The sequence below is a fragment of the Odocoileus virginianus genome, chromosome 21 (assembly GCF_023699985.2).
Source record: "Odocoileus virginianus isolate 20LAN1187 ecotype Illinois chromosome 21, Ovbor_1.2, whole genome shotgun sequence".
In the NCBI taxonomy this organism is placed as follows: Eukaryota; Metazoa; Chordata; class Mammalia; order Artiodactyla; family Cervidae; genus Odocoileus; species Odocoileus virginianus.
This window is the reverse complement of record NC_069694.1, coordinates 46,241,628-46,258,741: the sequence shown is the minus strand read 5'-3', so window position 1 is coordinate 46,258,741 and position 17,114 is coordinate 46,241,628. Positions and strand designations below refer to the sequence as shown.

The window sequence follows — 17,114 nt, the reverse complement described above, 5'->3', positions numbered from 1 at the left end:
GCTCCAGGGCACAAGCTCAGTAGCTGCAAAGCACAGGCTTAGTTGCTCCGCAGCATGCGGGATCTTCCCAGAACAGGGTCAAAACAGTCTCCTGTGTTGGCAGGTGGATTCTTTACCACTGAGCCATCAGGAAAGCCCAGTAACAATCTTAGCAGTATACATTTATTGAGGATTTCTGAGTGTAAAGTGTAGTATTATGCACATACTGTATGTTACTTCACTTAATTCTCACAACAATCCTAAGAAGTAGGGACCAAGCTATTATATCACAGATAAGGAAACTGTAGCAAAGTATATTTGAGATATTGTCTAAAATTAAGTGTTAGGAATTGACAGAACTGGGATTCATACCCAGGGAGTTCAAATCCAAAGGCTATTATTCTCTTAAATAAAAAAAATCTGTCAGATAAATAAAGCCTTCGCAAAAACAAAAAAAAGACACAAATCAGAAGTCATAATTTTGATTACTATGTTGATCTATAGTCTAAATCATTTTCTTGATATTAACATTTTTGTTTCTTTAAACAGAAAATATTCCAATATACTTCAGACACCCATGGTTTCCAATCAGCTAATTAATTGTATTAGAATTTCTTAAGAAACATATCAAAAACAGATTCCTTGGCTATACTGTAGACTGTAAACCACAAAAGACTCCAAATAGCCAAAACAATCTTGAGAAAGGGCAAAGCTGGAGGCATCATGTTTCCTGATTTCAAACTATATTACAACGCTATAGCAATCAAAACAATACATATGATAGTGCCACAAAAACAGACACATAAAAACAATGGAATAGAAGCCCAGAAATAAACCCTCACATATATGATCAATTAATTTACAATGAAGGAACCAGGAAGATAAAATAGGGAAAGGACAGTCTGCTCAGTAAATGATGTTGGGAAAATTGGACAGCCATATGTAAAAGAATGAAACGGGATTTTATCTTACTTACACGTAAGTAAGATACACTTACACTGGACTACTATACATATGTATATAATATATGATTTTTTCATATATAAAAATCAGTTGAAACTGACTAAAGACTTGAATGTTAACACCTGAAACCATAAAACTCCTAGAAGAAAACTAAAGTAGTAAGCTTGAATCCTTGAATTAATACTTCTACATCTGTAATTTTAACAACTTCAAATATACAACAGGTTCTTGGTTTCTTGAATATAATATATCAAAAGATTATAAATGAATAATTATGTAATCAATATTTAGGAATGTCCAGTTCTATTTTCTGTATACCAAGTTTAAGCTGTTATCTTTTAAATTTTACCTTTAATTCTTGCTGCGATGATAGGGAAGAAGATGTCACCAGCATCCTTGTTAGGTTTTGAATTTTCTCAATCTGGACTTTTTGAAGTAGATCTTTTTCTTCCAAGAGTTGGGCTAGTTGGTCTTTTTCCATTGCCTGAGCTCGAGTCTCTAAAGAAACCTATAGAATGTAATAATGGATTACGTTAATAATAAATGTAGCTATATTTTAAAACCTTGAAAGTAGCTTAAAAGAACAGAAATTTGCATGTGAACTAAGAGAATTTTAATTATATTGAAATAAAATATACTCTACGTGCAGAACTCTAGTACACAGTTATCATAGTCAGTAATTTCTCAAACTAAAAATAAAATATCCATTTCTTCTCATGTCATTATTCTATATGCTGTGTGTAAAATTATTACAAAGCAGCTAAGGCAAATCTATTAACTGCTTAAAATATATAAATAGAAGGCAGAGAGGTTATAAAAGCAGAGACTTGAATACCTACAGCAAAAGAAGAGATGTTTTCATCAGATTACCATTTGTTATTTTAGATCATTCCTAAAAATATCACCAGAATGCAAGATTTACACAAAATTGAGGGCCATAATAGTTAAACAAATTACATTACAATTTTAAGTGATTATCCTAAATTATTGAATTCCTATCCTAGGGTTGGAAGAAAAATTCAAGATAATGTGAAACTCTGGAAAGTAGTTTCAGGTAACTATATATGGCCTCTCTCTTTTTTAACCTAATTTTTCCTATGTATTTGTGATAATTTTTTAAAAAAACTCTCTCAACTTGGCCCATTTGAAAACACCAAATTTTACCCTTTGAAAATGAAAAACAAAACCTAAGATAATTTCAGGAAAACAAGTCTTTTAGTTTATAGTAAATTAAACTAAATTTTTTTATGAGTTGATTTCTTCTTGGTTAAAAATTGTTTTAAATCTAGGTTGCAGAGCTCAGTTATTGATGGCTTCAGAATCTCTGGGCATTTAGGCAGATCTCAATTCTAAATCCGTCTCTTCTCTTTACTGAAATACATGGTTCATACATACCTCCTCTAATTGCTTTTTAAGATCCATTATTTCTTTCCTATATCTTTTCAGGAGAGCTTCATCACTTGATACCTCATTAACATAAGGAGTATTCTTCATATATTTGGCAGTGCTGGCAAACTGGGAAAAAATGCAAGAATGTTATGCATTCAACACACACAAAAACTAATAATACTTGGTTTTCTTGTAATTAAGTTTTGTAAAAAAAAAAAAGAAAAAAAATCAGTACTCTTCCCAGGTAGTTTAATACTTTTGAATACAGAAAGTATTCTATGTCCTCATAACAAGGCCAGTAGGGCTCCCATCAAAAGCCCTTCTCCTTCCTTTGAGCTCTATCCTACTTACTAGCTACTTAAGTGTTAATCCAAGGCAATCACATTGGAAGACAGGTCTTGTCTTCCCTGTAAGACTATAAATTCTGTGAAGCCCGTGACTCTATTTTCTACCTTTTTTCTCTGACAGTTCCTAGATCTAGTACTCAGTAGGTATTTAAACCAATATTTCTTAGCGTGTATCAGAAGTAACTTTAAGTGGGTACATGAAGGTGTCTATTATATATGACACTGAATCCTTCATTGAGACAGCTATTCTATCGACAATTCAGTTCCCCCACCCCAACCCTCCTCCTTTTTCCCTTTAAACATAAAATGCAGGACCTAGACTCAGTGCAAAGACAGGCAACAATTAGCTAGCAGGAGTTTTGGAAGTTTTTTGTTGTTATAAACACATACACATGTTTTTTCAGTCACCTTCTATTTGTTGTAAGTGATATTAATTTTTCATTTATGGAACTGATATAAAGTTTCCTTTCATAAGTGAGTTTGTAAAAATAAAAAATCAAGTCAATTTCAGTAAAACAGTGTTGAATGTGGCAGAAATTGTGGAGGTGGGATAATGGATTTTGTGATTTTGGAAAAACACATCAATCTTATTTTATCAGGTATGGTATGTCAATTAAAAGACCTATATCTATTTTTAGTAGGAAATTTTTCCTTCTTAAAGATGATATCCCCTCATATTAAGTTGAGATAAAAATCACACTCACCTGGAGAGTACTAAGTGTTTCATCAAAAGACACGGGGGTAATTGTGCAGATAATACGTGTTTTTGCATTTCCTCCCAAGGAATTCTGGAGAATTCGTGTTAATTTGCTATCTCGATAATTTATGAAACCACTTAATGAGAAATGAGTTTGGGAAGAAAAAGAGAAAGCTTTTATATAACAAAATTGGTTGGTTTTTAATGGAGAACCTTAAAATAGCTACAGTTATAAAATTAATTCTTTACAGGTTACATGGGGCAGATCGAAACTATTAACTAAAAAAATATTTAAAATACAGAAAGTAAATTTAGTAGGACACCATCATATGTATCAGTTCAGTTCAGTTCAGTTCAGTTGCTCACTCGTGTCTGACTTTGCGACCCCATGAACCGCAGCACACCAGGCCTCCCTGTCCATCACCAACTCCTGGAGTTTATCCAAACTTATGTCCATTGAGTCAGTGATGCCATCCAGTCATCTCATCCTCTGTTGTCCCCTTCTCCTCCTGCCCCCAATCCCTCCCAGCATCAGGGTCGAAAACAATGAGTCAGCTCTTCGCATGAGGTGGCCAAATTATTGGAGTTTCAGCTTCAGCATCAGTCCTTCCAGTGAACACCCAGGACTGATCTCCTCTAGGATCATACATATAAGAAGCCACAAATGCTCACAGAGTCATGGGAGCTTTTGAATATATGAAAGAAACAGGTACACATATTTTGAGTGTCACTAAGGGATTCCCACATGGCACAGGGGTAAAGAATCTGCCTTTTCCAACGCAGAAGACTTAAGAGATGTGGGTTCAATGCCTGGGTCAGGAAGATTCCTTGGAGCAGGAAATGGCAAACCACTCCAGTGTTCTTGCCTGAAAAATTCCATGGACACAGGAGCCTGGTAGGTTACAGGGCATGGGGTTGCAAAGAGTCGGACATGACTGAGCAAGCACACACCAAACTATTAAAACTTTCGACTTAATTTAAACATAAGTATTAACAGATAAATGTACAGTGGGATACACTTACCCAACTTGTCCATCACTAAGTTTCTTGATCACTTGTCCCAAAATAAACAAACTTCTATTTATATTACAGCCTTCCTTGAGTCGCAAACCTGCATTTATTACACAAATATAAAAACTAATATTGAGTCCTGTATTGGATGATGAATTTATTTATCAGCAAATTATGAGAGAAAGTAAAAATTAAAGGGACAGATGTTGAAGTCTCTGTTCTGGACTAAGTCTGAGTCTACCTTTAATATCACTGATGGAGGTGCTCTCTCCCTACCCTCCCACCTACTAGGTGAATCAGAAAGGTTATCAGCTGAAACAGCACAACAAAAAAGATAAATAAAAAAAGAACAAGAGGGAAGAAAAGTCCGCTTCCTAAAGGATCCCCTCTAATTACTCCATTTGAATCTAGTTTTTTTAAAACTTTAAATACAGACAACTGTAGACTTAAAACCAAATTAGTTCCTATATGGACTCACAACCCCAAAATCTTTAATTTTAAAACTAAATATGCACACATGACTCTAATATTAAATACAAGTTCATATACACTCATTTCTCCCTTTAATTTTCAGACAAATAGTAGCATACTATATATACTATTTTGCACTTTGCTTCTTTTCACTTGGCAGTATATACATATCAGATTAGTAAATACTGGTCTTTTTCATTCTTTTTTTATAACATAGAATTCCACTGTATGGATGTACCAGAAATTACTTACCCAGGGCCCTGTTGAGGGATATGTAGGATTCCAATCTACTATGTACACAAAAAATAATGCATCAAATAACTCTGAATAGCTGTTATTTCACAGATGCATTATTTAGCTACTGCCATAATACTGTTATTTAATAAGCCAACTTGAAACAACAGTATGTATTTCCTTTTCACAGGTTTGATTTGGTGGATACGGGCCATGCTCAGCTGGGTAACTTTATGTCAGGCTACAGGAAATTAACACAGAGAGCGGCTTGACATCTTTAATTTGCACCTTTCCATCTAAGTATGTGTTTCCATTTGTTTATGTATTAATATTTGGTTATGTCCTTCAGGTCTGTTTTGAAGTTTTCTTTTTTTGGTCCTGTGCAATTTTTGTTGAGTTTCTTCTGAGGTATTACATCTTCTAAACTATTATTGTATATTGCATCTTTTTGTACACTAAATATTGTAGCTGGTTGTTTTTAAGAATTATTAATGTCTGAATATTAACTGTGTGCCCCATGACCTTTCTGAATTTTCTTACTGATTATGAAAATTTAGATGGTTTTCACGGTACTCTCACAAGCTCTTCAGCTATACAATCCTAGAACCTGTATAGTTTGACTTTTTAAGAAACTGATGGTATAGTAGCCCAAGGACTTCCCTGGTGGCTCCGTCGGTAAAGAATTTGCCTCCAATGTGGGAGACCTGGGTTTGATCCCTGGCCCAGTGAAGATTCCCTGGAGAAGGAAATGGCAACCCACTCCAGTATTCCTGCCTGGAGAATTCCATGGAGAGAGGAGTCTGGTGGGTCACGTGGGGCCCCACAGTCCATGGGGTTGCAAAAAGTTGGACACGACTCAGTGACTAACACACACATAGTATCCCAAATGAGATAACTGGTCAGATACAGAAGCTACTTTTTACATTGAGGACTTTTATCACAGTATTATTATCATTACTTTATCAATTTCTAAAATGCATGGCAGCACTTTTATTCTGCGAAAGAACCAGAAGACACTCAAGTCCACATCGTATTTCATGAGTTTTCCTTACCTTCAGCACCTGTTTGAGCAGCCCTTTCACTGCCTGCAAGATCGACCAAATTCTGTAAGATGGATGGAAATGAACCTTTAGAAAGTATAACTTGAGATAAAATCCAACCTACTGAAAGAACATTTTAAACACACAGTTTACTTGAACACTCCATCTGTAACCTCATCTCTCACTCCACCGTTTAGGCCTTCCCTTGTCAAACCAATCTGTAACATTTGTTCCTTCTTTGTAACGTAACATAGCCTCCATAATGCTGCCAGAATAGGTTTTCTATTATCCTCCATAATGCTGCTAGAATAGGTTTTCTATTTCGTATACAAAGTTCAAAACCTTATCATGGTGAATGTGATTTTGCAATCTGGCACTTATGTTGCTTCAGCCTTATATCTATTCATTACTTAGGCCTAACTCAAGTGGAACTACTCACTACACCCTGAATACCTCACATACTTCTACACTTCCAAGTGCTACTCTATGCCATTCTCTGTTATTTCTAAAGTTCTTTACTCAGGACAAGGCAAATGTTACCTGCTCAATGTAGCTTTGCTAATTTTATCCTTCCTCCTCCCTTTCCTTGAATGAGCTGCTCTCTTAAACTGTGCATCCAGAGGTCATTATAGGTATGACTTATTCTTACAACACTTACTGTGTACAGCTAGTTATGTGTTTTTGACTATACTGCAGCATCTTTAAAAGCACGAACTCCTTTCATTTCACAGATATTGCTGAAAAAAGTGACTGTCATGCTTCAGGTAGTATGTTAGGTGCTAGGGATATGGCAAGGTCCCTGCCCTCATAGAGCTTATATTGTCTATGGAGTGTATGAGAGGAGGAAATTGATGAAGAGATAGAAAAAGACAAAGAAATGAGAAACAGAATATGGTAAGTGCAATAAAGATAATTTAAATAGTCCTGGAAGAGGGAAGAAGGGACAGAGGAGGTTCTCTGATTTGGTAGGGGAAGGCTTCCCATTAAGCTAAGATCTGAAATGATAGAGGGAGGCAGCCATGCAAGACCAAGGGAAACACAGTCCAGATTAAAAGAGCAGCCAGTATGTCCAGTCACAAAATAGAAATGAGCTTGGTATGTTCATAAAATAGAAGAGGCAGCATGGCAGAGTTGGTGAAGTGGAGATGGGACAATACAGTGTTAAGAGAAGGAAATAGGAGTCAGATTACTCAGGGCTCTGTAAACAGGATAAGGACTCTGGATTTCCCAAATACAACGGGAAGCCGAGACGGGACTTTAAGCAGAAGAGTGACAAGCCTTGATTTAACTTTCTGAAGGATCACCTGTGGCCCCCTCGATGGAAAATGAGCTGTAGAGGGCACAGGTGGCAGTGGGAGCCCAACCAGGAGGCTAGTGCAGGAATCTAAGTCAGAGATGATGGTGGCTTGGGCTAGGGAGGTGGTAGTGAAGACAGCAAGTAGTGAGGGATGTCTTCTTTCTTTTTTTTAATTTGAGAGCCCAGTAAGTATTCTTAATGTATTAAAAGAAGACAGGAGATTTAAATTACTTCTTTCTTTGGGGAGTGGGCAGATAATCACGTGCTCTTGTTTTACAGTTCTGTCTCAGATATGTACTGTTTTCACTAAAATAGTTAAAGAAATCTAATCACTGTTATACAGCATCTACTACAAATGATCTAGGCAGAGGCATAATAAAGGGGCAAAGTGGTAAGGAAAGCAGCATGAATTCCAATATAAGTACTACTGGTAAAAGGAATATTCACTATGATAGGAATAAATTAATTTGGCTTTAGACCCACTGAAGCTTGATAAAGCTGGGAAAAACTTGGATAAAGCTTGGAAAGACATGACTTAGAACTCAGAGACTTCAGAAACAATAAATACTTGACCATCATCAACACAGAAATGGTAACAATGCCTGAGGGCAAACAAGGGAAGAAAGGCCACAGAACACTCTTGTGCTTTGATTAGGAGGGTAGGAGGAAAGAAACCCTGAAAATAAAGGACCTGGGCTGAGAGCACTTGGATGTTATTATTCCAGGAAGGCCAGGAGACACTCAAAAACACATAACCAAAAAACCATCTTTAAAGAGCCAGAAAATGACTCTTTGGGGAAGTCTTCTTTCCAATAAGATACTTAAGAGTAACTGGCAAATCTGGTGTTGGGTTAGATAGTATCTACGGTCCCTAGATGATACATCATCAAAAAATATGAGAAAAGACACCAAATGGATCACTGAGTATGTCAAGACTAGTAAAGCTAAATCATATTAAAAGTTAAAATTGTAGTGATATATCACAGGCCAGCTTTGGACAACAAAACAGAAGTTAGGTTTGTTGTTGTTGTTAAAAGACCAGTCTATTAAAATAAATGCTATACTTACAAGGTAAAATAACTAAGGTGAACTGGAATTAGATATTTAACTGAGTTTTCAAAATCTGAAAGTAAACATATTATCGATTTATTACTTTATCCCCTGAAGTTTTCAAATCAAATGCAGTAATCTTAAATCATATCCCACATCAAACTAAAGAATTTAGGCCTTGAAGACAGAGAACAAAACAATAATGGTAAGGAATAGGAAGCACGAAAAAAAAAAAGAAGAAAGAAAAATGAAGCAGTTCAGCAAGAAGGACTGTTTGCATAATGCTTATATTCACTTATCAACAGATAGGTACTGAACATAAACTAGAGTAATGTGATTTATTTTTTTTTAACTATCTCACCCAGGTTTTCATTCATCTCACAAATCTCAGTTGCACTGGTGAAGGCCAAAAAACAAAACCCCGTCGAATCCCGAGATTACATTAACTCTTAAGTGTGCACAGAATTACCCTTTCTCCATTACTGGTTGGGGAAAGCCCCACTCCTGCAGTTCTTACATCTAAAGCTTAGGAAGTGGCAGCAGAAGATCACAGGAAGTAAGACCCTCTGACCTCTTCCTGCTTTTCTGCTAGTAATTTCATGTTACTGATGAGACTCAACTACCAATTTATAGATGCTTTTGCCAAATAGTCAATAGTTCTTATGAAACCAAACCTTCAGCAGCTAAATTAAATTTTACTTTGGCTCATATAGTACATTATCATGGCTCCTCAATACTCACCAAATGGGACACTTTGACAGATCCTTCAAAATTAGAAGGTTCACCTTTCTCTCGACTTTCCAAAATCTAGAAAGAAAAGGCAACTTATAGAAAAATTAGTGTATTCTTAATTGGAAAGACAAAATATAGAGAGAATTACCTACCATCCTAAAAATGGTATGAGAACGACTACTTCGCTGATTCATTTTTGTAATTCCATAATGTCTGTTCTCTGTAAGAGAGTCACATTTCAGCTGTGTGTATTAAAATCCAAAGAAAAACACTAACTTGTATTTTAGATGAAAAGTGAAAAGTGTGGTTTAAAGTCAAATACATTCAATTAAATCGTTTCTATAAGTGTTTTGAAGAAATATAGTACAAAGTCTTACTTTCTCCCTTAGTGATCCACTTCAAAGCCATTTCTGATGTATAAACAACTTCTTCTGTGAGGTCAGACACATACACATTCCTCTGAAACAAGTTTAATTACGGTAAAAGTAGGGAAATATAAGTCACTTAAAAGTTCGCATTTCAAAAAAGAAAGTACAAACTATCATAGAGTTCATTTGTGGATGTTACGTGGAAAATGGGGATTTTTCTTCTGTATAAAAATAATAAGTATACTTCTGATATTTACAATGCATTTCCTATGCCAAAGTATACCAAATTCTAACCTGATAGTTCCACTTTGCTCTTTTTAAGAACTTACACCAAAATACTATAACTGTCAATATTTAAAAACTATACATATTACTTAAGAGATAATCTCTTTAAGTGTCTAAGAAAGAAAATAAAAAACAAACCATAGTAACAGGAGATACTTTAAAGTATACAGAAAGTAAAGGCAAATGTTCAAGAAAAAATAATCCCAATCGGTATATCTAACTTTTGAGTCACCCTGTTAATTCTGTTACTCACATTGAAGTCTTCCCGAATTATTAAAGGCTTCATTTTTTGAGTGTCACAAAGTAAGTCTGTAATGGTTTCATTGTATATCTCCATGTAAGACACACGTAAGAGAAATTCCCTATCAGGAAACTAGAAGAAAAAGATATGTGACTTCAGAGATCATCCAGTTATGAAAACCTAATAATGAATGCTCATGTGCTAATATTAAATATTAAAATATTCTTTAAGAAAACACCTTTATAAAATTTTAGTTTATTTTTTAGCTGATGTGTGGTTGACCCACTCCACTATGTTAGTTCCTGGTACACAACACGGTGGGCCACTATTTCCATACATTTCCAAATGATCACAGAAGTCTCATTGCCATGTGTCACCATGCAAAGATGTTACAATATTATTGACTATATTCCCCACTCTGCACATTTCATCTCTGTGACTCATTGATTTTCTAATGTAAAGTTTATACCCTTTAATCTCCCTTACCCTATTTCTCATCCCTCCAACTTCTGTTCCCTCTGACAATCACCTGTTTGTTCTCTGTTATCTATGAGTTTGTTTCTCTTTGTTCATTTTGGTTTTTTTTAGATTCTACATAGAGGTGAAGTCATGTGGTATTTGTCTTTCAACAAATTATCTTTGTAAAACAAACAAAAAACCAAAAAAAAATTCTCCCTGTGTTTCTATACTGACAATAATAACAACAAAAAACATAAAAACAGTTTCAGAAATAACCAATAGTAATCATAGAATTGTAACAGGAAAGTACCCCATCCAACTCTCTAACTTCAATATAAAACTCAACCTGTATATATTGAAGAAATTAAAAATAATTAAAATAATGATGAAAAAGTAATTTAAAATCAACTCTTAACTAATTAGGTTGCCTATTCTGGCCTTCTGCTCTCCTTGTCTTTTATCTAGTCTACTTTTTACTGCTCCTTAATAATCACTGGTAGCTAAACAAAGGCAATAAGGATGCAACTGTGATAAGGTTTTCCTGCTCCTTAATGCCCACTGTTTGGTGGGAGTACTGTTTCATGATTCAAGGAAAAGAACTTTAAGTTTCCTAAGTAAGTTTATGGGGCAAAAAAAATGAATCTATGCTATGCCTTCCTTCTTTCCCCCTGGATAATTAAGAGAATTATAACTGTAAATATACTTCCTTTCATCATTACAAGAGAACAGTACGGTTGCTATCCTATTATCACTATTTTCACCTGCATGTACTAGAAACTTAGCTAAGTTGTTTACCTTCTTAATTTTCTGGAAAATGTCATGAATTGCCCTGGGTATTACTCCCAAATACTCTTGTGAACCCATCATGGTGTATGTTTTTCCTGAAGCAGTCTGCCCGTAGGCAAATATAGTACCTGCAAAAACAAAACACACACATGCAGAGATTACAAATGAATCTACAGTGTAGAAAATGATCGATACCTGCTGAACAGACACCAAAGACTGCAATGTTTCTGCAGTGAATACACACCATTGTAGCCTTGGATGGCAGAATCTATGATTGGTACCGCAATTTCTTCATACACATTTTTAGTAGTTTCATTACTATGAAAGACACGATCTAAAAAAAAAAAAAACATATTTAAGTTAAACCAAACAAATTGACTGTATTTTCATTCTGAATTAGTAGTTGCCCAAAGAAATAAAATTGTCAGGATATGGTATGATAGAATATTTAAGGTACAATATTTTCTTCAACTCATTGGTCCTATGAAAATACTCTCTTTAGGTAAAATGTGTTGGTCCTCACACAGAAAAAATACAAGTCTATTATCCTATGTGCTTTCAAGAGGCAGTAGGGCATGGTGGCTGAATCTGAATATGGGGATCTGGAATCAAGACTGAAAATCCTGATTCTGCCACTTACAGGTTGTGTGATTTTGGGCAAGTGGTTGATGTCTCCATGCCTCAGTTCCCTAATCTGTAAAATGGACATATAATATCTTCTTCATAGAATTATTGTGAACTTATATATATTAACACTTAGGATTCCTACTATTACTATACTACTAATATTACTGGTCTTTGAGAAATTCTAATGTTCCTAACATACCTAGCAAGAAAGTCTAGCTCAAACTAAACCAAGAAATTCAGATATCTGGAGGAAAAGAACTGACCAAAGCTGAAGTGTTATGGGGAATGATCAATGAGCTGGCTGCTGACGGCTGGTGTTTAGAGTAGGATTTACACTGATGAATTCACAAGTCCAGGATGTGGTTCTCTGCTTTGGTTAGCACATTAAAAATAGACCACTCTTTTAGTGGTGGCCTCACCTTAAAGAGCTCGCAAGAAATGGATTTGTAAATCAGGAGGGAAAATTACTGACCTGCAATCAACAGTTCAGTGATTATACTCCTTGCACGGCGACCACACATCTGCCCTTTGGCAGAACAATGTGGAAAACCTAAGTGTCATCTGAAGGCTGCTTACGGGTCACCATCTCAGAGCAAGGAGAAACAGCAGGTGATTCAAACCTTAACATTATGTGGTTCAGATACGTGGATGAGTCCAGATTCTTTATGGGCATATATGGCTACTGAGAATCTGCGGTACTCAGGTTTTTTAATCTCTAGCAGAGACTCACAGACTTAGAAAACGAACTTATGGTTGCCAGGGGGGAGGGAGAATTATGGACTTTCGGAAGGTTATGTACACAGTTACATTTACAATAGATAACCAACAAGGACCTATTGTATAGCACAAGGAACTCTGCTCAATGTTATGTGCCAGACTGGATGGGATGGGGATTTGGGGGAGAATGGATACATGTATATGTATGGCTGAGTTCTTTCACTGTCCACCTGAAACTACCACAACTTTGTTAATTGGCTATACCCCAACACAAAACAAAAAGTTTGAAAAAAATTATGTTAATACCATCAAACATTCCATTACCAGAACTCATTTTCTCTTCCACACATCTTTGTGGCTTTCTAGTTTCACACTAATTTGACAACTTAACCACGCTTCCTGCTGAGGTTGTTCAGAGGATGTCACTGTCGCTCTATGGAGTCTAAATGGCAGCATGGTGGTGTGGCTAGAATACAGATCTGGAGCCTTTCTCTCTTATTTGCAGGCTATGTGACTCCAGGCCACTTTACTTCAGTTCCTCATTAAAACAGGAAGGAACCAAATACATAGGCTCGTTAGGAGGGTTAAACGAGGGAATATATATGAAGCGCTTAGAACAGTGCCTGGCACTGTGGCACTGCTATATAGCTGTCAGCACTATATACATGCTCAATCAATGTACAAATCAGTCTAGTTAATCATCAGAGCCTGGAAGTCCCTCTGTTCTAGCTAGCTCTCACTCATCCTGCAGGTCCTGGTGTAAATGGTACCATTCCAGACACCAAGTTTAGTTCAGTTCAGTCGCTCAGTCGTGTCTGACTCTTTGCGACCCCATGAATCGCAGCACACCAGGCCTTACTGTCCATCACCAACTCCCGGAGTTTACTCAAACTCATGTCCATCAAGTTGGTGATGCCATCCAGCCATCTCATACTCTGTTGTCCCCTTCTCCTCCTGCCCCCAATCCCTTCCAGCATCAGGGTCTTTTCCAATGAGTCAACTCTGCATGAGGTGGCCAAAGTATTGGAGCTTCAGCAGTTTAGTTAGATCTCCGCAAAAGCTTATGTCAGCATAAGTGAAACTACTTGTTTAAAGCCTTTCTTTCCATTATGTAAGCTCTACAACAGCAGAGGTAGGTCTCTGCTGTATTCTAGCAGATAAAGAAGCAATATCTTCACTATTTATTCTTTAAAGAGTTTTGAAAATAGCTGAAAAACAAACAAAAAACCAAAATGATGAAAACAAATTGGAAGATCTTAAAGATGACTCGACACTAAGCAACATACTTTGGGCTTACAGAATTTTAGGCTACAAGTACTCTCATGAGTAAGAGGAAGACTGTTAGTTTTAGTCATAAGCTACTGTGAATACAGTAATAGTGTACGTGTTTATAATTTTTAAATTCCTTTTTCTTTTTTACGACTACTGTATTTAAGCATCAATTTATTAGCTTATAAATGATGGATGAACAATTTCTCAAAGTTTCCACTGCAACAGTTTATTTAAGGCTTGGTTTGATCTTTAGTGACAAATCCAGTGTTATTCATAAGGCTTTTATACCCATAACAGAAAAAGGATACCAGGTTAACTTTTGATGCTATTATGAACTTACCAAAATTGAAGGATTTACTTCCATCAACTTGATAAACTGTATTATTGTCAGTTTTCCAGTACACTTGAATATCTTTTTCAGGTGCTTCTTCTCTAAAAGAATAAAAACACTGCATTTTAGAATAACTGATCATAGAAGCTGTGTTTTATGAGAGATAGTACAAAGACTTCATCATCTGATAAATATTTTAAAAGACTGTAATGACTTATACCATAAATAAGATAAATGTGGAAAATCTACCTTTGAGGGGGCAACACTTTTAAATGGGGCTTCAGTGACCTCCTGCACTTTCATGCGGTTTGTGAAACTCTTCACTTCCACCTTTCTATCCAGTAGTGGCAGTTGATATGTCTCTCTCTCTCTTAAAACATTTAAAAGCCATCTGAAATCTTTAATTTGGTACATGACACCTCTATCACTATAATTTCTCTCTTCAATCTTATCTTCCTCTAAATTCTGTATAAACCTTAACTCCCAGACAAATCAACTACCCAAAGTTCACTCCCAAAATCATATTCAACCTTTCCCTGCCTGGAATACCCTGACTGAGGTTTCCACTAAGTACCTTAACTGTTCTTTCATTCATGATTCAGGTGTTCCCCGACACTGCCCTGTTCCTCCCCTACAGTCATCTCACTAAAGGACTAGTGACTTTGCTAGCAAACATTCTTTAACTGTCTATCGTAACATCTGTCACGAAATATTATAATGGTTTCTTCATGTAGCTGTCTTCTAATGCATCAATAAGCTTATTAAAAATAGGAAATTCCTCATCTTGATATTCTCATTTATTAAGCACCCAGTAAGATTTAACAAATGTTTCTCAGAGACAAAACTGTGCTAGCATTCTGGGGCGAGGACCCAAGACTGGCATAGCAAACAGACTTTCCTTGCTTCCCCTTCCTGCTTTTTCTCTAAAGCATTTATTACTCCAGTATCACACCTAATATTCTATATCTTTTATCTATTTTGTGTTGTGAGATCCACTGGGCAACGATGGTAGTGTCTGTTTTAATACCGTACACTGTACTAAAAAACAAATCAATATTGATGAATATCGTTCATTCAACATTCTGAATGCCGAATTCAGTTATTGACTGAAGTAATAAGCGTCTACCGAATACAATGCAACAAAACTGATTCGTTTTCGCTTTTAAGGAGTATACAGTAAAGCGGAAGCGAGAGTCAGTTAGACGTAAAATTTAACTGCACTGTGATGAGTGCAGTAGGATCTTTCCGATTTCGACTTTCCTAGGGGAGCGGTGGGGACCCCAGATGGGCGACGGTAGTGCAGCGCAGGGAGTAGGGTCTTTAACGTTGGCGAGCCTGGGTTACAGATATAACAGAATTCCACACTTGAAAATGATCCTCTAGATCCTCGATCCTGCCCCGTCTCATTACAGATAGGAAACCGAGGCACAAAGCAGGCCGAGCTTCTAGGCAGCTAAGGAAGAGGAGCCAGGACTCATTCCCCCGGTTCATGCCGGCGCCAGAGTCCGCAGTGGGGACCTAGGCTCGGTCTGGCCTACCTACCTGTTATTGAGCGGCCGAACCCGCACGCAGACCGCTACGGCTCCTTCCTCCGCCATCCTGCCTGGTTGGATCCCAGGGAATACGTCAGAAACCTCCGCGTCCGGCGATTCAGAGCTTACGGGCCACCCCGCCTTTAAATTTAAAATTTCCCAAACGCCGCGTCTGATTGAGTCGCGGTCTCGTGACGTCACGGCCCGTTCCACCTGTGTCGCGGCGCGGGGGACGCCAGGCCGGAGGCACGTCCAAGGATAATGCGTTGGTAGGTTTCGGGCCGCAAAGACCCGGTCCAGGAAGCGCCTGGCGAAAGATTCACCAGGTAATAGCGGAAATAACTAATATTTGCTAAATGCCGTTTAAGTGCTGGAAGCCTTATAGAAACGCCTTCTTTCGCCCCACCCTTAAAGTGTTTGAAATCTGGAAAATTTTTTCTTTATCAATAAAGGGAATTAGGAACGTTACAGAACTGCATTAACAGTTGGGTTAAAAAAAAAAAAAATTGAAACAAACGAAGTACCTCAGATGACAAGAGTTGAAAGCTACTGCCCAGCCCAGAAAGAACAATCTGGTGCTCCTTTGAAAACTTGTGTTTTAGGTTGTTCATTTTCCGCTTGCTTACACTCCCTTTCCCCCATTGGCTGTGAGTTCCTAAAAGGCTGACTTGGGAAAAGAGTTACTGAAGACTGGTAGTTAGGTGAAACTTTTATTAGCAGGAATTTGTTGTTCAGTCGCTCAGTTGTGTCGGACCCCGCGACCCCATGGACTGCAGCACACCAGGCTTCCCTGTCCTTCACTATTTCCCGGAGCTTTCTCAAACTCTTGTCCATTGAGTCAGTGATGCCATCCAACCCATCTCGTCCTCTGTCATCCCCTTCTTCTCTTGTCTTCAATTTTTTTCAGCGTCAGGGAAGCAGAAATAGAAGTCTAGATAATTGTTTTTCAGAAATAGGGCTTGCTTTTTCAGAGCTCTGTATAAAATAACAACTTTCTCGTCTATTCTGTTTCTTTTAAAATGTTTCTCATAACTTTCAGATATAATTAGTATGTATTCTTGTATGACTATGTATCTGTTTCCTCCCACCAAAGTGTCAACTCTGTGAGGTTAGCAACTTTGTTTTTATTTACTCTTTATACCCTGCACCTGGAAAGATACTTGGAGTTTAGTAAACATTCAATTAAAAAGTTGCCTATTCAATTACTCAATAATTTTGACATAATTTCTGGAAAGGTACACTTATTTCCTTTGGAGGGGAGGACTAAGAAAATAAATCAACCTTTA

At 37.0% G+C, this 17,114-nt stretch overlaps 1 protein-coding gene across 1 annotated transcript in view; it reads right to left on the bottom strand.

Moving 5' to 3' along the window:
• The window catches only part of CENPE (centromere protein E), a 74,778-nt gene extending 58,785 nt beyond the window's left edge, over positions 1 to 15,993 (bottom strand). The window contains 13 exon segments of the mRNA XM_070452391.1: positions 1,292 to 1,450; positions 2,338 to 2,457; positions 3,383 to 3,512; positions 4,399 to 4,486; positions 6,144 to 6,195; positions 9,220 to 9,285; positions 9,363 to 9,430; positions 9,588 to 9,669; positions 10,117 to 10,236; positions 11,359 to 11,477; positions 11,594 to 11,683; positions 14,306 to 14,397; positions 15,839 to 15,993. Of these exon segments, the coding sequence (XP_070308492.1) occupies positions 1,292 to 1,450; positions 2,338 to 2,457; positions 3,383 to 3,512; positions 4,399 to 4,486; positions 6,144 to 6,195; positions 9,220 to 9,285; positions 9,363 to 9,430; positions 9,588 to 9,669; positions 10,117 to 10,236; positions 11,359 to 11,477; positions 11,594 to 11,683; positions 14,306 to 14,397; positions 15,839 to 15,894 (1,242 nt within the window). The 5' untranslated portion in view covers positions 15,895 to 15,993.
• Between the last annotated feature and the right edge of the window lie 1,121 nt (positions 15,994 to 17,114).